Here is a 17,571-nt window from a genome sequence, read left to right as displayed (position 1 = left end):
TTGCTTGCACATTGCTGGAAGTAGAATGCACACATGGCACCATATGGAGATACATGTAGAATGCACAATATAATGACTCCTGAGCAGAGCAATTGGTGGATTTAATTGTACAGGCTTTGGTAATTGGTGGATTAATTGGCTGATAGACTCATTGACCTTCATCTGAACCTTGGGTTCTCCACTGAATAAATGATTTGAGGGAAATCCTGATCAAAACTCTCCATCACAAATCTTGATTTCAGTGATTTTACTTGGTTACAGCAAATACATTAAGGTAATACCCTGTATGCTAGACTGTAACACCACAATTTCAGTTGCCAATTTCACTTGGTCATCCTTTTGTGAGGGTGAAAATGCAAGCTGTGGGTGGGATGTTATGACTTAGGATTCACAAAAGTGTTCTGCTTGACCTTGCATCTTGCACATATTCACCCCCTAACCCACTCTCTTTATCTGTCCCTCCTTCTCTCACTCTCAGATACACACACACACACACACACACACACACACACACACACACACACACACACACACACAAGGAATGGCCACCAGACACCAGAAGTGTACATGATAAATGGCCTAGCACACCAAACAGGGCCAGGCTGTTTAATAGACCTTCAAGTGAGTCTGGGTTGACATAATTGATGAGCCTATATGTTTGAGTTAGATACAGGAAAGGAGCAGGGAGGAAGGTAAGGGGAAAGTGAATGCATGGAGAGACCTGAATACCTTGGAACCTTAAGGGAACCACGTCTCACATTTACTTCATCGATGGCTTAAGCCTGGCATAAGGAGATAGGAATTTTCTGCCAAGATCACATTCGAAAGAGGTGGCCATTTTGGAAGGTGGTCAAGGAGGCACAGCAAGGATAACCGATGCTCTGGCCAAAGGACGTTAGCACACTGCCAGCCAGTAACGCACTAGTCTCTATGGGTGGTGCAGGGTAGCATACTGTATGGAGATCCAAGCTGAAAATGTGAGGTTATCTAACGGCCAACGTCACAGGCCTATTTTTGACGGCAGTGGTTCCTTTATATAATCAGACCAGATATTAGCTTTTGAAGCCTCTTGAATGAACTTTTCACTTTTCGCTCAACTGTGAAACTTCAATATTAGGAACAGAAGCGAGGCCCAACATGTATTGTGGGTGTCTATTTTTGTGGAATACATTTTGCTCAATTAGGTCAAACAATTTACATCGCCAAGAGGATAAACGGAACTTCAATGCTATGTGACAACAAATAACATTTTTGTCAGAGATAAAATGAAGATGAATTGTTCCAATAAATAAATAATGATAAGATTAGTAACAAAAAAAGACAGTTCTATTATTTTCAACGATAGTGCTCTGCTGTAAACGAATGGTACAATTATATTCACTCCCCTTCGTTGACTCTGAACTTTGCACTTCAAAACATTGAAAGCATCCCCAAAAATGACCATAATATTATGAAGTACTATCTTGGCACCCTACTGCCTTGAGGGGCAATGTTAGGCAGTTGTTGATGATGATAATGTGAACTTCATGAAATGTCAAGCAGATTCAAATGAGACAAAAACACTAAGGCTTCGACGAAATAACTGGCAAATTGGTTCCCAAAACCAAAAAGATGTAACTGTATGAGATCAGGACTAACAGTTGATAACAGTGAATCCATACCTACCCCTGTTGAAAACTGTTGTAGCTGTGTGAAAAAGGTTTGTATGTTTTTCTCACTGAAACAGATTCAAAACTGAAGTGTGAGCTTTTTGTGTTAAATTGCCGTAAATGCAAAAAGATGGTAGACAAAGCATTACTGTGTAATATAGGTGCAAATATCCAGGCCAAACAAATGTGTCACTCCCTCACGGCACTCTCAGACGCAACAGAGGAGTGTAAGACCATCTGTGACGTGCATATGAGCCAGAGTAATGTGTGTATGTGTATCTGGTACTTGTTTGTGTATGTTCAATTTTTTCTGTGCATGTGAATAATGGCATTGTTATAGTGCATCTGTCGGTTTGCTGTGTGTGTTTGTGTGTGTGTCTCTGTGTTTCTCTGTGTCTCTGTGTCTCTACACTCTGCTATTTAGAACCTACAGTAAAAGGGTTATTCCACTGTCCCAATAGGAGAACACTTTGAAGAAGCCTTTTTGGTTCCAGGTAGAACCCTTTCCACAGAGGGTTCTTGATGGAACCCAAAAGGGTTCTAGCTGGAACCAAAAAGGGTTCTACCTGGAACCAAAAAGGGTTCTCCTATGGGGACAACTGAAGAACCCTTTTGGAACCCTTTTTTCTAAGTGTGTTTCTATGTCTATGTCAGTCTCTCTCTATTGTGTGTGTGAGCGCACGCACCCATACGTGTCTGCTGTGGCAGTTGTTTTCTCTCTGCACCAGGGCCCCAGGATGGCACGAGGGGACATTTTAAATTTTAGTCATTTAGCAGACCCTCTTATCCAGAGCAACTTACAGTTAGTGAGTGCATACATTTTCATACTGTCCCCCCGTGGGAAACGAACCCACAACCCTGGCGTTGCAAGCGCCATGCTCTACCAACCGAGCTACAGGGGACCACAGCACAATCCCAATCGTAATTGCTACTATTAGGAGCCAGGAGCCAAGAGGCAAGAAGGGCCGGCACTGCCAATTGGGCTGGCCAGGAGGAGAATGTACAGCTGCTGACCCCTAAAGAAGGCTCCATGCTTGACATAGCCTGTCTGAACCTCCACCCAATACATCTGCCTCAGCCATTTGTGTGCAGGGTGTGAGTGAGTGAGTGAGCGAGTAAGTGAGTGAGTGAGTGTGCGAGAGGAAGTAAGACTGTGAGCCAAAAATAAATTATATTCAAAGCAAATTAAACAAATTATCCATTTCCATTTCACACGCTATCTCCCTTTCATTTCAGCAACTATTTTCTCCTGATGGTGCTGTCACAGGAGGTTGGTGGCACCTTAATTGGGGAGGACGGGCTCGTGGTAATGGCTGGAGCGGAATCGGTGGAATGGTATCAAATACATCAAACACATGGTTTCCATGTGTTTGAGGCCATTCCATTTGCGCCATTCCAGCCATTATTATGCGCTGTCCTCCCCTCAGCAGCCTCCACTGTATCACTCCTTATAGAGAGCTGACGCGTTACATCAGTAAGCCTCCTGTTGACAGAAGCGGATGCACATTAAAAGGGACACATTCATTATTAATGGATGATGTCACCGTTTCCTGAGGCACCTGCTTGTAAGTGCCCAATAAAAGCGTTTCCTAAATCCATTATCTCCCCGTAACCCAACCTCTGCATCTTATCTCTCCATTGAACCCACAGCAGGCGGATCCCCTCCTGGCTGGCTTGTCATGTACGCTGTATTGATTCTGTCACCCCACTGTGATACTGTCGCTCACTTCCTGGTTACAGACAAACAGTCTCATTAAATAGTAAAAAATTGAGCCGGCTCAGCATACACTATTAGCCGTTTCTAGGTCAGCACATAAATCAATAAGCGGCATCGCTTATGCGGCGCACACACAATCGACTCCCTGGAGTCACAGGTAGACTGTTTTGGTTCCCACTCCCTGCTAAAAGAAAAGGAAAAGAACCCATTTGGAAACAGAATTAGCTGCGCGGAAGCTAAGGAAGCAGTTTTGTTATTGTACTGTAGTTATGGTAAGAAACCCTTATTTGACTTCACGGTCGGCTGAGCGTGGGTTAGGATTATTGTAATAATGATAATGGTGGTGATGATTGTGCTAACTGCAATTATAATAATGCCACAGTTATTGTGTTCCTGCATTATCTAATTAATGCATAACTTCCTCATCTTATTGACGTAGATGTATAATCCAGGGTTAATTCACTAACTAATCCAAACAACCAGATTTTCACACCATGAATCCAGATTAGGAGCTTTGATTGACAGCGGTCCGCAGTGCACCCCTCTTGGGGATTTACCTCCAGTGGTCATTGGTCAATCTCCCTCTCTCCCACTACAGCTGAGAAAAGCCCTCAGGTGGAAGGAATCTGTCATTATTATTACATGAGCAAAGGACACATACAGTGAGTTTAACGGAACATGCCAAGGACAGACCTCACAGGATTGATGAGGGCAGATGCCAATGCATCAATCATTTAGAGATTGCTGTGTTTTTCTCCCACCAGGTACATCGTATACCACACTATTGTAGCTATAGCTTTATAGTATACCACACTATCCCTTAGAGCCTAGATAGCATTGAATCCCATAAGGGCAGATGTCTATACAATAAGTCAATTGCGTTTTGATCGCCTTCCTCCTTTTCTAGCAAGACAATACTATGGGTGCTAGGCTACTATAGCTGTCTTGCGCTGTGTCCCTTAGCCTTCTAGTGAAGGATGGCAGTCACTGGAGCCCATTCGTGCAGCTCACAAGGACGTGCCCCATGTCAGCCTCATTAGCAGAGTGGGCCAGGACTGGGCTGTTTCCACATGGCTGCACCCAGAGACCCAGAAATGGAAGGGAAGAGAGGAGAGGGAGGAGGTGGGGGAGGATAGGGGGAAGGGGGCTGCTTGGGGTGTGGTTGATGTTGTGGCTGATGTTGGAAAGGAGGAGGTTTACCGCATGTGGGCCCTCATATATATTTTGGGTGGTGGTGTGTGTGTGTGTGTGTGTGTGTGTGTGTGTGTGTGTGTGTGTGTGTGTGTGTGTGTGTGTGTGTGTGTGTGTGTGTGTGTGTAGTTGAGTTTCTTAAAGTGTACAAATGGCATGCTTGTGAATATCTAGCTCTGTGTGTATGATACATTTAGCATGTTTTCAAGTGTCCCTGTTGTGTGAGTACACTCCACACTCCCCAGTAGATTCCAGCTGGTGCTACAGACAGTGGAGGGCAGGAGGTCACTCTCACGTCCCACTGATTACTCCAAGATTGGGGCCCTTTGCGTCCTCCCCTCCCCCTCTAGGTGACCTTGTCCACTAAATATTTTACCCAGCCCAGGGCTCACCTCGCCATCATGTCAGCTCAGTCCCAGCGTTATTTCCTACAGTAATACTGATCAATGTCTACTTCGGAGGCCTGATGATATAAAAGCCTGTTTAAAGCTCAGTATGTCTGTATTATCTGCCCCGAGCGTAGAAGCTACAGAGGGATGATGGGGAGAATGTTGATTCCTTTTTACAAGCATATTTTGGTAACGTTCAACGGCCCCTTTATAATACACAGTGTATTTGTTAGACTGTACAGCAATGAGCACTGTGGACCCCACAAAGCATTGTTCCTCTGTCTGTAGCACATTATGTACTGTAGTTGTAAACATGTGGCGTTTCAGCAGCAGAATAGAGTAATTTGAACATCCTGTACGCCACATCATCAGTATGACCTTGCTGCTCATTTTGAACAAAGGCTGAAAATCTCACCGCTATTTATTTGATTTATTTTTATTTGATTTATTAGGATCCCCATGGCGACAACTAGTCTTACTGGGGTATGACATATAACGAAAAAGATATTGCAGACAAAAGACTACAATTTACATACATTTAAAAACATGGACATGTTGTGTCTTCTGAATAATCAGGTAGACACAATACAAGGCTATTAAGTGGGGGAAACAAGACTAACTTCATCGACCAAAAGGCAATCTTTTTCCTCACTCATTTCCAATATATATAGGAAATAAATAATGAAGAAGATGTCTCTAAATGGTAGGACCTTGGCAGCACCGCTCAATTTCCTCAAGTGTGAAATCCCTTTGCACACAGTTCAGTGGATTCTACTTTACTTGATCGATGTAGCTGTGTACTGGACCAAGGGCCCCAACAAGCTGCCTTCACACTAAGAAAAGAGGGTTCCACAAGGCTTCTTTGGGAAGTGTGGTGGAACCATAATGACTCAAAGAACCCTTTGAGCTCTTCAATGGTTCTTTGCAGTTCACAACAGGGTTCTTTGCTCTTTTAGCGGCAGCTCATTCGAATATTTTGGGGTGTGGTTTGCTCACAGCTTTTTGTGCAACCGTGAGTGAGTGTCATTTCAGTTTATCTAATCTGTTGTGTTATGCCATTACATGTTATATATGACTATGTCCAGTGATGGTGTCTTGTGAAAGAATGGTTGACTAAATCAGTGGTTCTCAATTCTCTCCTCAGGGACCCCCAGCTGTTCCAGAGGTAGCTCACTTGATTCAACTTGTCAATTAACACAATGATAACACCAATGGAATTTTAACAATATAATATGGCTTACAGAATAAAAAATTCTGTATGGTTCTTCAAAAGAATCTACAAAGGTGACATCAAATCTATTTTTATTTGTCACATTCTTCGTAGACAACAGGTGTAGACTACCAGTGAAATGCTTACTTACGGGTCCTTTTATATATAAAAAATAGAAATATTGACACAGTGAATAACAAATAAAAATAACGATTAAAAATAACATGGCTATAAGGCTATACACATACACAATCCATGTCTCAATTGTCTCAAGGCTGAAACATATTTTTAACCTGTCTCCTCCCCTTCATCTACACTGATTGAAGTGGTGACATCAATTGAGGTGACATCAATAAGGGATCATAGCTTTCTTTGACCTGGATTCTCCTGGTCAGTCTATGTAATGGAAAGAGCAGGTGTTCCTAAAGTGTTGTACACTCAGCATATAGAGAGTAGAACCTTTGAGATTGAGAAAGGTTCTTTATAGAACTATTCTCCATAAAGATTCTAGAATAACCATATAAAGGGTTCTACATAGCCCCAAAAAGGGTTGTAACCATAGCAGAAGCCCGATGCAGTCTTGTTATGTTTAAAATCTTCACTGTACATCTAATAAATCACTGTGTGTGTGTGTGTGTGTTTATTTCATAAAATATATGATTGATAATTTTTATAATTTATTTCCCTGAGCCTCTTTTTGCCATTGAAATGCTCAGTTTGGGTGTGTTGATACAAATGTCAATATATTTAGCCCTTATTGGCAGATAGGATCATCTAGACTCTAGAGCCTACCCCACTTACCCCTTCAAAGTAAGAGGATAGGTATACAAATAAAAGATGACTGGTCATTGGTCAGAATAATCAGATTGTGATGTTATGCTGTGGGCCAAAAACTCCATTCCACCTTAACAGGCTGAAATTCCAGGCATTTACATTTTTTGTTTTTTAGCTCTTACACTAAAAGCACATTATCATACGAGTGTTATTTCGGTTTTGAATGCACTGCCCCTTTAATGGTTATTTATAGAACCTTAGAAAAGGGTTATTTATAGCACCACACAGTTTCCATTTAGAATCTTATGAGCATGGTTCTTTATAGAACCTTCAAAAAAAGGGATCCGCTATGGTTATAAGCCAAATAACCCTTATTTGGCACTATAAAGAACCATTTGTTTTTAGTGTGTTATCTGTTTAATGAAACAAATCCAATCCCTCCTTTGAGCCCCCTGCTCCCCCTACTCAGCCAGGGTTGGATCTCCCGCATATCCATCATTGCAACTCAGAACACACGGCTGTCAAAAACGGCTGATGACACGAATAACGGGGATGCAAATGGCAAGTCACGTTTTTGGGACAAGGGTGTGTGTGTGTGTGGGGGGGGGGGGATTACTGTATTACAGTCTATCTCTAGGTTTAGCACCTCTCCATACAAGACACTTACTTCACCATCCACTAGATTGATTTGCATATTGATGATACAGTTGGATCAATTTGTTACATTCATTTAAAAAATGCATTACTCTATATGTTAATCCCGACATCAGGCCACCTCAGGTCAAGCAATTATCAAAAGAAAATCATGCACTAATGAAATTGTTGAAGATTGAATTTGCGTGTAGAAAATGTGTAGTCAGCATGTCAAGATGAGGAGCAGTATAGCAAAAAGTCAAGATGTACTGCACTGCACAGTAATTATGATCAGCAACAATCAGTTATACTGCCAAGCTGGTGTTTTGTAATGGTGCCCATTGGAAGGTTACAGGTAGGCTACCACTGTATTCGTTTATTGGAAAGACAATGTTCAACCCCTACGCTGCAGATCACCTTCATGGTAGAGTAAATAGCTCTTTAAGGGATCGGGCTTTGTAACATGTGCAATGCGTCTCTTCAGATACTGAAATGAACAAAATTGCCAAGAGTGTGCAACAAAGGCACTAACTGTTGGAGTGGTGGTGCGGAATTGCGCATCACCAAAACAGTGTTTATTCAAAATTCTATGATCGATTTGACATAATCTATCAATAAACATCCAAACATTATAAATATTAAAATGATGCATGCTGAAATTTCACCAAGAAACATATGTCTCCTTCAATGATCAACTGGCATAGCTATTATTCCAAGTGTACTTTCCCAGATTATACACATGATAAAGGTAACAGTATCACGTGCTAGCTGTTTATCTCCAAAAACCCATTAACCAATATGAACAAAGTTGTTTCAGTCGCCTTAACGGACCCCGTCATGACCCATAGTCTGACACGCATGATCTCACTCGGACGCTCCCCTATCTCCCCCATAGACAAGAGCCATAGACTGACTGTATGGTGTCAACAGGCAGTAGTAGCATAAGGTACATTTACCTCCCAACGCTTGCTTCATAACAAAATCCATGATAATGGCTTTTAATTCCTGCCTTCTTTATCCTCACGATTTCCGGCAGGGTAAATTGTCCTTTGTTGCCAGATCTAAAGGAAAAAAAGGAAAACGGTCAGTGTTAAGTTTGCCACTGAAACTTGTAACTTGTCTTAACCGAAACCCTTTACTCTGAGGAAACTTTGAAAAACATTATTCAGCCATATTTCCGTAATAATCCATTGATATCAGTAATTGAATATGAAGGACACCAAGGGTCAGTAAATATAGGCTATCAGACTTCGTGCCTAAACACAGAGGCACGCACAATCATGCATGTACCGTTTGTCACGAGCACAAAATGACAATATGGTCACACTTGTCCTACACACTTACTATGTTTTTTTTTGTTGCCTAAAACATCAAATGTGATCATGTCTGGTTAGGGATAATGAGAATTATGAAGCAACGTGTGTTCTTATTGGTAAGCTACTCAAAGTCTAAAATGTTTCACCGACACTTAAAAACACGTTTACAACTATTTTTTAGAGGTCTCCAAATTTCCCGGGAGTAGCACAGAGGTGAAGGATGATGACCAAAATACACAATAATCCTGCGCATAATTATTCGGTTATGAAACTATATACCTGCCACTGGTACTATATATGAAAACTTCAACCACAGATAATGTATATTTTTACGATTCCAAATGTTTCTCAACGCATCTACAACCAACCGATCAATGTTCGTACCGTTCCTATAACCTAAGGTGTTCTTTCATGCACAATAAACATGCCTTTTTTATTGTATGTAGCCTATTGCAAGAATAGCATATGCATTTCGATTATCCGTCAATTTCAACATATAACCGATGAATAAAGGCGTTGCATTTGTGAACGCACCATGGAAATGATCGTGGTGATACAGAACCACTTCCCTGTTAATCAAATGCAGGTTTCAGCACCATTGCTAGTGGAGAGCCCCGTTCTCATCCTACAACATAGTAAACCCGGCGGCAGGGTTTTCTTCTGTGCTCATAATTACCTGTCCGCCGATTGGAATCTTTCAAACACGACAATAAGACTCTCGGAAATGAAGTTATCTTGCAATGGCAGACTATTATATTAAGTTCACACGCCTGGCATCTCCGGTTTGCTTGCGAAAAGGGACGTCCTTGCTCCTTCTTGCACACTGGCTATGTGAGTGTGTTTATGAGGGGAACTGCAGCTGCCTTGCCTGCCGCTGATGAAGGAACTCACTGAATCAATCACATGGAGAGCTCCCTTCTGAAACGTCCCACGTTCTGACCGAAAGAGAGCGATTATTATTGACGCAATCCAGCGAGTCTTTGTGCAACCCTCCCCTTTCGGTTTAATAATGTCTTCTTGAGTAGTTTACCGGAATATAGCCGGCAACCCATCCTCAGCCCACAACCATGAATAGGCTACCAAGTGGACGCTTTTATGACCACCTACAGTGTCTTGCGAAAGTATTCACCCCCTTTGGCATTTTTCCTATTTTGTTGCCTTACAACCTGGAATTAAAATGGATTTATTGGAGGTTTGTATTATTTGATTTACACAACATGCCTACCTCTTTGAACATGCAAAATATTTTTTATTGTGAAACAAACAAGAAATAAGAAGAAAAAAAACAGAAAACTTGAGCGGGCATAACTATTATGACTTTTGAAGGTAATTGGTTACACCAGATCTTATTTAGGGGCTTCATAGCAAAGAGGGTGAATTACATATGCACGCACCACTTTTCCGTTATAATTCTTTTTGAAATTTTTGAAACAAGTTATTTTTTTCATTCCACTTCACCAATTTGGACTATTTTGTGTATGTCCATTACACAGGTTGTAATGCAACAAAATAGGAAATACGCCAAGGGGGATGAGTACCTTTGCAAGGCACGGTATATACCTGCCTTGCTGCCTTTATACCATTTCTGACCTACATTCTATTTTCCCTGGCATATGTTTTTGTGTTGAATTAATCATTTTAAAGGTGACATCCATATATGTTTTATATATACGGTGACATCCATCTAGGGTAGCCTTTCATTAGGCTACACATAGACATAGCATTTTGCTTCAGTGCTGGTTGTGAAAGCAAAGGACAACATGTAGGCCTACTTATCCATTGTCAGGTGCAGGGACGGCTTGTTCAATAGGGCGATATGGGCGACGCACTGCCAAACGGGAAAAGGAAGGGATTTTTTTTCTAATCAATTATAAAAAAAAAAAAAAAAAAAAAAAGTATATATATTTTTTTATAAATTTATAAAAAATTATATCACGGCAACAGCAGTTATCAGTGTTCACGTCTGATCTGCCAGCCACTAAATGTCAAATCAGGCTAAAGTCGTGCTTCAAATGGCCCCGCCTGTTTTTGGGCGATTTCAGTCAGGTTGAAAATCGCCCAGAAGTCTCTCATAGCCTGTCATGTAAAATCTATTTTTTTCACATTTCAAAGCTTTCAATACATTCTCTATGGGTGTCTGTGTGCATGCACTTACGCGCTTTCGTCATACGTGACGTAACGTTGAACGTAACTAAGACAATGGCGGCTATCAGCGTCTATGTTGCGACCTGCAGTGTGGCGTTATTTTATGTTTTTAATTTGTAGACTTAGTTTACAAACATTCTGCAAACATTCTGCTTTGGACTGATCTTCGGTTTTGGACTGATCTTGTTGATCGTGTACATACCCGCTACGAACGGACTAAATAATGAAAACGCTGCAGGCAGCTGTAATCCCAATACAGCTGGGAGACTTGACTGGATGACAGAGTCCCGGACAGAGAGGTGGAGCCGGTCACCTTCACCCTGGTCAGAGCGACCGCGATCCTGGTAAGAGAGCGACTCTGTACCCCGACATTGAACTGCTTTCTGTGTCATTGAACCTTACTATTGTTGATAAAACAAGTTTACTGGAGAACGGAGAAAAAGTAGAGACTTTTGGACAAGGTGGATAATTGTATAATATAAGGCAGTTTATTCAGAGGTAAAGATATCTGCAATCGCGTTCACGGACCCGTTCGTCAAACTCTTAGGGAGCTATAAATCAAGCCCCATTACTTACCATATCAGATAAGAGAAATTGCTGCAGCTACATATATTTTACATCCTGGCCCTACATAGTTCACTATTTGCATCACTTACCAAAATATTACATGTGGTCATATATGCTTGGAAAGTGGAGATGCCATAGAACGTCAAAAAAGTAAACATTGCTGGAGACACATTGCCGTTTTGGAGAAGACATCGCGTTTGCTAGCGAAGAGATTTGTTGTGGCAAATGAACTTGGGCTGGGAATTGCCAGGAACCTCACGATAAGATATATGCATCAGCATTGCGAGTCTCATGATTCTATACGTATTGCGATTCGATACTGTGATTTTATTGCGCACCATATGTCTGTTGCAGAGGGATCAGAAAGCCATGAGAACGAGTTTTGATCAGTCATGGAAATAAAAGTGCTGAAAACAAATTGGCTCCCAATGTGAAAAGATTGAGAACAAGCTATGAAGGAACAATAATGGTGTTTTGGTGCAGGTACAGCCAACTAGCGCTAAAATATTGCGATATTGTCAATACAGTATATCGTAAAGTATCACTATGTAACTCGATTTCTTTCACCCCAATCCCTCAAATTAACGGTAAATAACTGAATTGTTTGCCCCACATTTAGCTAAGATGATTAGCTAGCCAGCTAAAATGTTTTATTTAGTTAGCAGTCGCATCTACAATAGTTTACTGTCAATAACATGTCTCCAAAAATGACGTGGTGTCTCCAATTGTGTTGACATTTTACAATTGCAATGCGCATCCATGAGTATCCACTTTCTGTAGCTCAGCTGGTAGAGCATGGTGCTTGTAACGCCAAGGTAGTGGGTTCGATTCCCGGGACCACCCATACACAAAAATGTATGCACGCATGACTGTAAGTCGCTTTGGATAAAAGCGTCTGCTAAATGGCATATTATTATTATTATTATTATTATTATCTGAAGAGAGCCCCGAAACATTGTGTGCAGACATTTTATGCAATAAATGAAGTAGGTTCAATCTAGTAGTTCTGATCTTCTGATTGGTCCTGATGAGTTGGGCGAGGTCCCCTCCAGGCTACTGTCACTGTTGCATTGGCTCTGAGTCAGGTTCTCTGTCTTCAAATGTTCAGCCTAAGAGAGGGGATTTTTGTGTGTGTGTGTGTGTGTGTGTGTTTAACAGTGATGATGTGTGTGTGTGTGTGTTTGTGTGTGTGTGTGTCCTCAGAGCAAGAACTCGTGAGTTGGAAGAACTGAGAGGCCTATGGCGTGGGTGTTGTCCTTGGCCACCTGCTGACAAGGCTGACAAGATAGGACCCTTTTGTCCATTGTTATTGGATAGGAACAGAACTTATAACCAGCTCCTGACCTAAATAGATCTTAGCACAACATTTTACTCAACATATCATATTCCATATTCACTATAACAAATATATTTACTACGACATTAGCAAGAACCGCCACATCCTCAGCCGGCTAATCCAGTGTGTGAAGTTTTGCGGAGTGTTTGAGTTAGCTTTGCGAGGCAAAGATGAAACTGAGGGCTCCACCAACCCTGGTAAGCCAACACTTTTGAGATCAGTCAATAAATGCTTCTGGTATTGACTTATATGCTGCCCCTGTCTTCATGTTGTTGCTGGACATATCTTTTTTTAAATGTGTGTAGGTCACCTAAATCATCAGAAAAATTGCCCCTCCTGAGAATTTTTTCAGGAGCCGCCACTGGTCAGGTGTTTCTTGAGTACCTCTGTTTATCACATCATTGACACATTAGACTTAACCAGATTAAACAGGTTTCACATTACATTCACCCATCATTGGTAATCAGTTGGTCTAGTTCAAACCTTAGTTGTACCTCTTTCATCCAACATTACATTGGCAATGTACAGTATTAATACTGTAGCAACATCAGGTATGTGTGTGTGTGTCCATATTTTCAACATGACAATTATGTAATTTACTGCAATTGAAAATGAATGGCAGAATATTGGTCACCATTAGAGAATAAGATGATAGAATTAGTAGCAAATTCAGCTGATCATCGTTGCCTGTTAAACGTTGTCTGATAGATTAGAGAGTGGAATTCTATGTGAGCTCATTTGGAGGCTTGCAATATTTTCTTGGTCTTGTTAGATTCACATTGACCTAACCTTTCCTCCAATTCGATTAGAGATGGGTAGGGTTGGGTCATCCCACATTCAATGTAAAGCTCTCCCAGTTTAAAAACACAGGTACACGTCTTGAGTTGCGGCTATGCAGACACATAAGTACACAGTAGACTCTATAGTCTTTAAAAGTACATCATTCATAGGAGAGAACACACAGTAACATGCCGCCAGCTTGTTCACAGACAAATCAACAAGGGGCCATGACTATAAAGTACCCTGGTGCTGCAGTACTCTCCCAAGACTGGTTTCACAGCCACCTGTTTGTGTGTGCATGGCAACCCGAGTGATGAAACTAAAGCCCTGTAATAGCCGGGATTACAGATCAACGTGGGTGTCAGATTCCTATGAAATTCGAAACCTGACATTTGGAGATATTTCTTTCTCCACCCACTGAGTGCTGAATGGGCACTGCGGTATCATCCGTTGCTTTTAGTGAGCCCTCGCCCACATGGAAAACATGGGCCCACAGAGTAATGCACAAAGCAAACAGATTAATTGATGGGCTTTGTTAGTGCTGTATCATCTTGATCATTGTTATCATCGTTGTTGTACTTATTAGCATCAGGGTGCCTTGGATTTACTGTACAGTACTGTACTAAGGGTAATTTCCTTGCCTTGCGTTAGCCCATTGAAACTTTGGCTTTTAATAACAAACAAACCAATCATGGTCAAATGCTGTGTGATTGGAATTGCTAACTATGTACAGTGGGGAAAAAAAGTATTTAGTCAGCCACCAATTGTGCAAGTTCTCCCACTGAAAAGGATGAGAGAGGCCTGTAATTTTCATCATAGGTACACGTCAACTATGACAGACAAAATGAGGAAAAAAAATCCAGAAAATCACATTGTAGGATTTTTTATGAATTTATTTGCAAATTATGGTGGAAAATAAGTATTTGGTCAATAACAAAAGTTTCTCAATACTTTGTTATATACCCTTTGTTGGCAATGACACAGGTCAAACGTTTTCTGTAAGTCTTCACAAGGTTTTCACACACTGTTGCTGGTATTTTGGCCCATTCCTCCATGCAGATCTCCTGTAGAGCATTGATGTTTTGGGGCTGTCGCTGGGCAACACGGACTTTCAACTCCCTCCAAAGATTTTCTATGGGGTTGAGATCAGGAGACTGGCTAGGCCACTGCAGGACCTTGAAATGCTTCTTACGAAGCCACTCCTTCGTTTCCCTGGCGGTGTGTTTGGGATCATTGTCATGCAGAAAGACCCAGCCACATTTCATCTTCAATGCCCTTGCTGATGGAAGGAGGTTTTCACTCAAAATCTCACGATACATGGCCCCATTCATTCTTTCCTTTACACGGATCAGTCGTCCTGGTCCCTTTGCAGAAAAACAGCCCCAAAGCATGATGTTTCCACCCCCATGCTTCACAGTAGGTATGGTGTTCTTTGGATGCAACTCAGCATTCTTTGTCCTCCAAACACGACGAGTTGAGTTTTTACCAAAAAGTTCTATTTTGGTTTCATCTGACCATATGACATTCTCCGTATCCTCTTCTGGATCATCCAAATGCACTCTAGCAAACTTCAGACGGGCCTGGACATGTACTGGCTTAAGCAGGGGGACACGTCTGGCACTGCAGGATTTGAGTCCCTGGCGGCGCAGTGTGTTACTGATGGTAGGCTTTGTTACTTTGGTCCCAGCTCTCTGCAGGTCATTCACTAGGTCCCCCCGTGTGTTTCTGGGATTTTTGCTCACCGTTCTTGTGATCATTTTGACCCCACAGGGTGAGATCTTGCGTGGAGCCCCAGATTGAGGGAGATTATCAGTGGTCTTGTATGTCTTCCATTTCCTAATAATTGCTCCCACAGTTGATTTCTTCAAACCAAGCTGCTTACCTATTGCAGATTCAGTCTTCCCAGCCTGGTGCAGGTCTACAATTTTGTTTCTGGTGTCCTTTGACAGCTCTTTGGTCTTGGCCATAGTGCAGTTTGGAGTGTGACTGTATGAGGTTGTGGACAGGTGTCTTTCATACTGATAACAAGTTCAAACAGGTGCCATTAATACAGGTAACGAGTGGAGGACAGAGGAGTCTCTTAAAGAAGAAGTTACAGGTCTGTGAGAGCCAGAAATCTTGCTTGTTTGTAGGTGACCAAATACTTATTTTCCACCATAATTTGCAAATAAATTCATAAAAAATCCTACAATGTGATTTTCTGGAGAAAAAAAATCTCAATTTGTCTGTCATAGTTGACGTGTACCTATGATGAAAATTACAGACCTCCCTCATCTTTTTAAGTGGGAGAACTTGCACAATTGGTGGCTGACTAAATACATTTTTTCCCCACTGTAAATCTACCACAATAAGCTGTAATGTCATCATTTGTACTGTAGTTCACAAGGTAAACATCATTAAGGATCTACAGAATTTAAGGCCTCCTTTAATGTACAATTGAAGTTTGTCTATGTGCATTTTTTTTTTTTTAGGGGCCTCCAGTATTCCACTGTAGTAGATTGACACGTTTCCTAAATTATGTAGATAATTTTTTATACTCCTTTTTTATCTTTCTCACTGACTTCATTTTGAGCATCACAATAACAATGAGGTTGGGATTGAACAGGCTTGCCAAAACCAGGTAATTAGACTTACCCTGAAATTCCCCACAGAGGTTTTTCCCAAACATCACAACTTAAAAAGCGGAGATAAAACTCAAATTAACTCAAACAGCATTATTGCTTTGTATTGACTGAAATAGGTTATAGCTCCACAGCCATAAGCACTAACACATTAGATTAAAATTATTACAATTAACCAGTGCTATTAGTTGCATTTGTATTGTTCACACTTTGAAGTCACCTTCGAACAGGTTATTAGGTATTCAAAGTCAATTTATTCCAACTCAAAGAAGAAGCTGCTAACGAATATAATTGAAGGTTTCCAACCAATCCAGAGGTCAACTGAGGTCAGTCCTAGACCATCATGCATCCCTTTCAATCTCTCATCACAAGTAGATATTGATTCCGATTAATTGATTTTGGCATTCATTAAAATATTGCTTTGCGATTTAAATTGGCTCAATTCTATGATTGACGTGATTTCCCTGACTTTTTTCATTGAACACACATAATTATGCACCAGTAGGCAATATCGACTAGTGAAATTCCCAATTGTAAGCCAAATCCCAAGGTGTTCTTGCTTCTTAAAAACGTACACTACCGTTCAAAAGTTTGGGGTCACTTAGAAATGTCCTTATTTTCAAAAGAAAATCACTTTTTTTGTCCATTAAAATAACATCAAATTGATCAGAAATACAGTGTAGACAATGTTAATGTTGTAAATGGCTATTGTAGCTGGAAACGGCTGATTTTTAATGGAATATCTACATAGGCGTACAGAGGCCCATTATCAGCAACCATCAGTCCTGTGGTCCAATGGCACGTTGTGTTTGCTAATCCAAGTTTATCATTTTAAAAGGCAAATTGATCATTAGAAAACCCTTTTGCAATTATGTTAGCACAGCTGAAAACTGTTGTGCTGATTAAAGAAGCAATAAAACTGGCCTTCTTGAGACTAGTTGAGAATCTGGAGCATCAGCAATTGTGGGTTCGATTACAGAATCAAAATGGCCAGAAACAAAGAACTTTCTTCTGAAACTCGTCAGTCTATTCTTGTTCTGAGAAATGAAGGCCATTCCATGCGAGAAATTACCAATAAACTGAAGATCTCGTACACCGCTGTGTGCTACTCCCTTCACAGAACAGCGCAAACTGGCTCTAACCAGAATAGAAAGAGGAGTGGGAGGCCCCGGTGCACAACTGAGAAAGAGGACAAATACATTTGAGTGTCTAGTTTGAGAAACAGATGCCTCACAGGTCCTCA

At 41.2% G+C, this 17,571-nt stretch overlaps 1 protein-coding gene across 1 annotated transcript in view; it reads right to left on the bottom strand.

Moving 5' to 3' along the window:
• LOC311105183 (complexin-1-like) overlaps positions 1 to 8,550 on the bottom strand; it is a gene marked incomplete at both ends in the record, with an annotated part of 38,714 nt that extends 30,164 nt beyond the window's left edge. Inside the window, one exon of the mRNA XM_084147239.1 lies at positions 8,520 to 8,550. Within this exon, the coding sequence (XP_084003365.1) occupies positions 8,520 to 8,550 (31 nt within the window). The remainder of the gene's footprint in view (positions 1 to 8,519) is intronic.
• Between the last annotated feature and the right edge of the window lie 9,021 nt (positions 8,551 to 17,571).

This window comes from Coregonus lavaretus (genome assembly GCF_964263955.1).
Source record: "Coregonus lavaretus genome assembly, chromosome: 29".
Lineage (NCBI taxonomy): Eukaryota > Metazoa > Chordata > Actinopteri > Salmoniformes > Salmonidae > Coregonus > Coregonus lavaretus.
The sequence above is the reverse complement of the archived record's forward strand: the minus strand, read 5'-3'. Positions and strand labels throughout refer to the sequence as shown.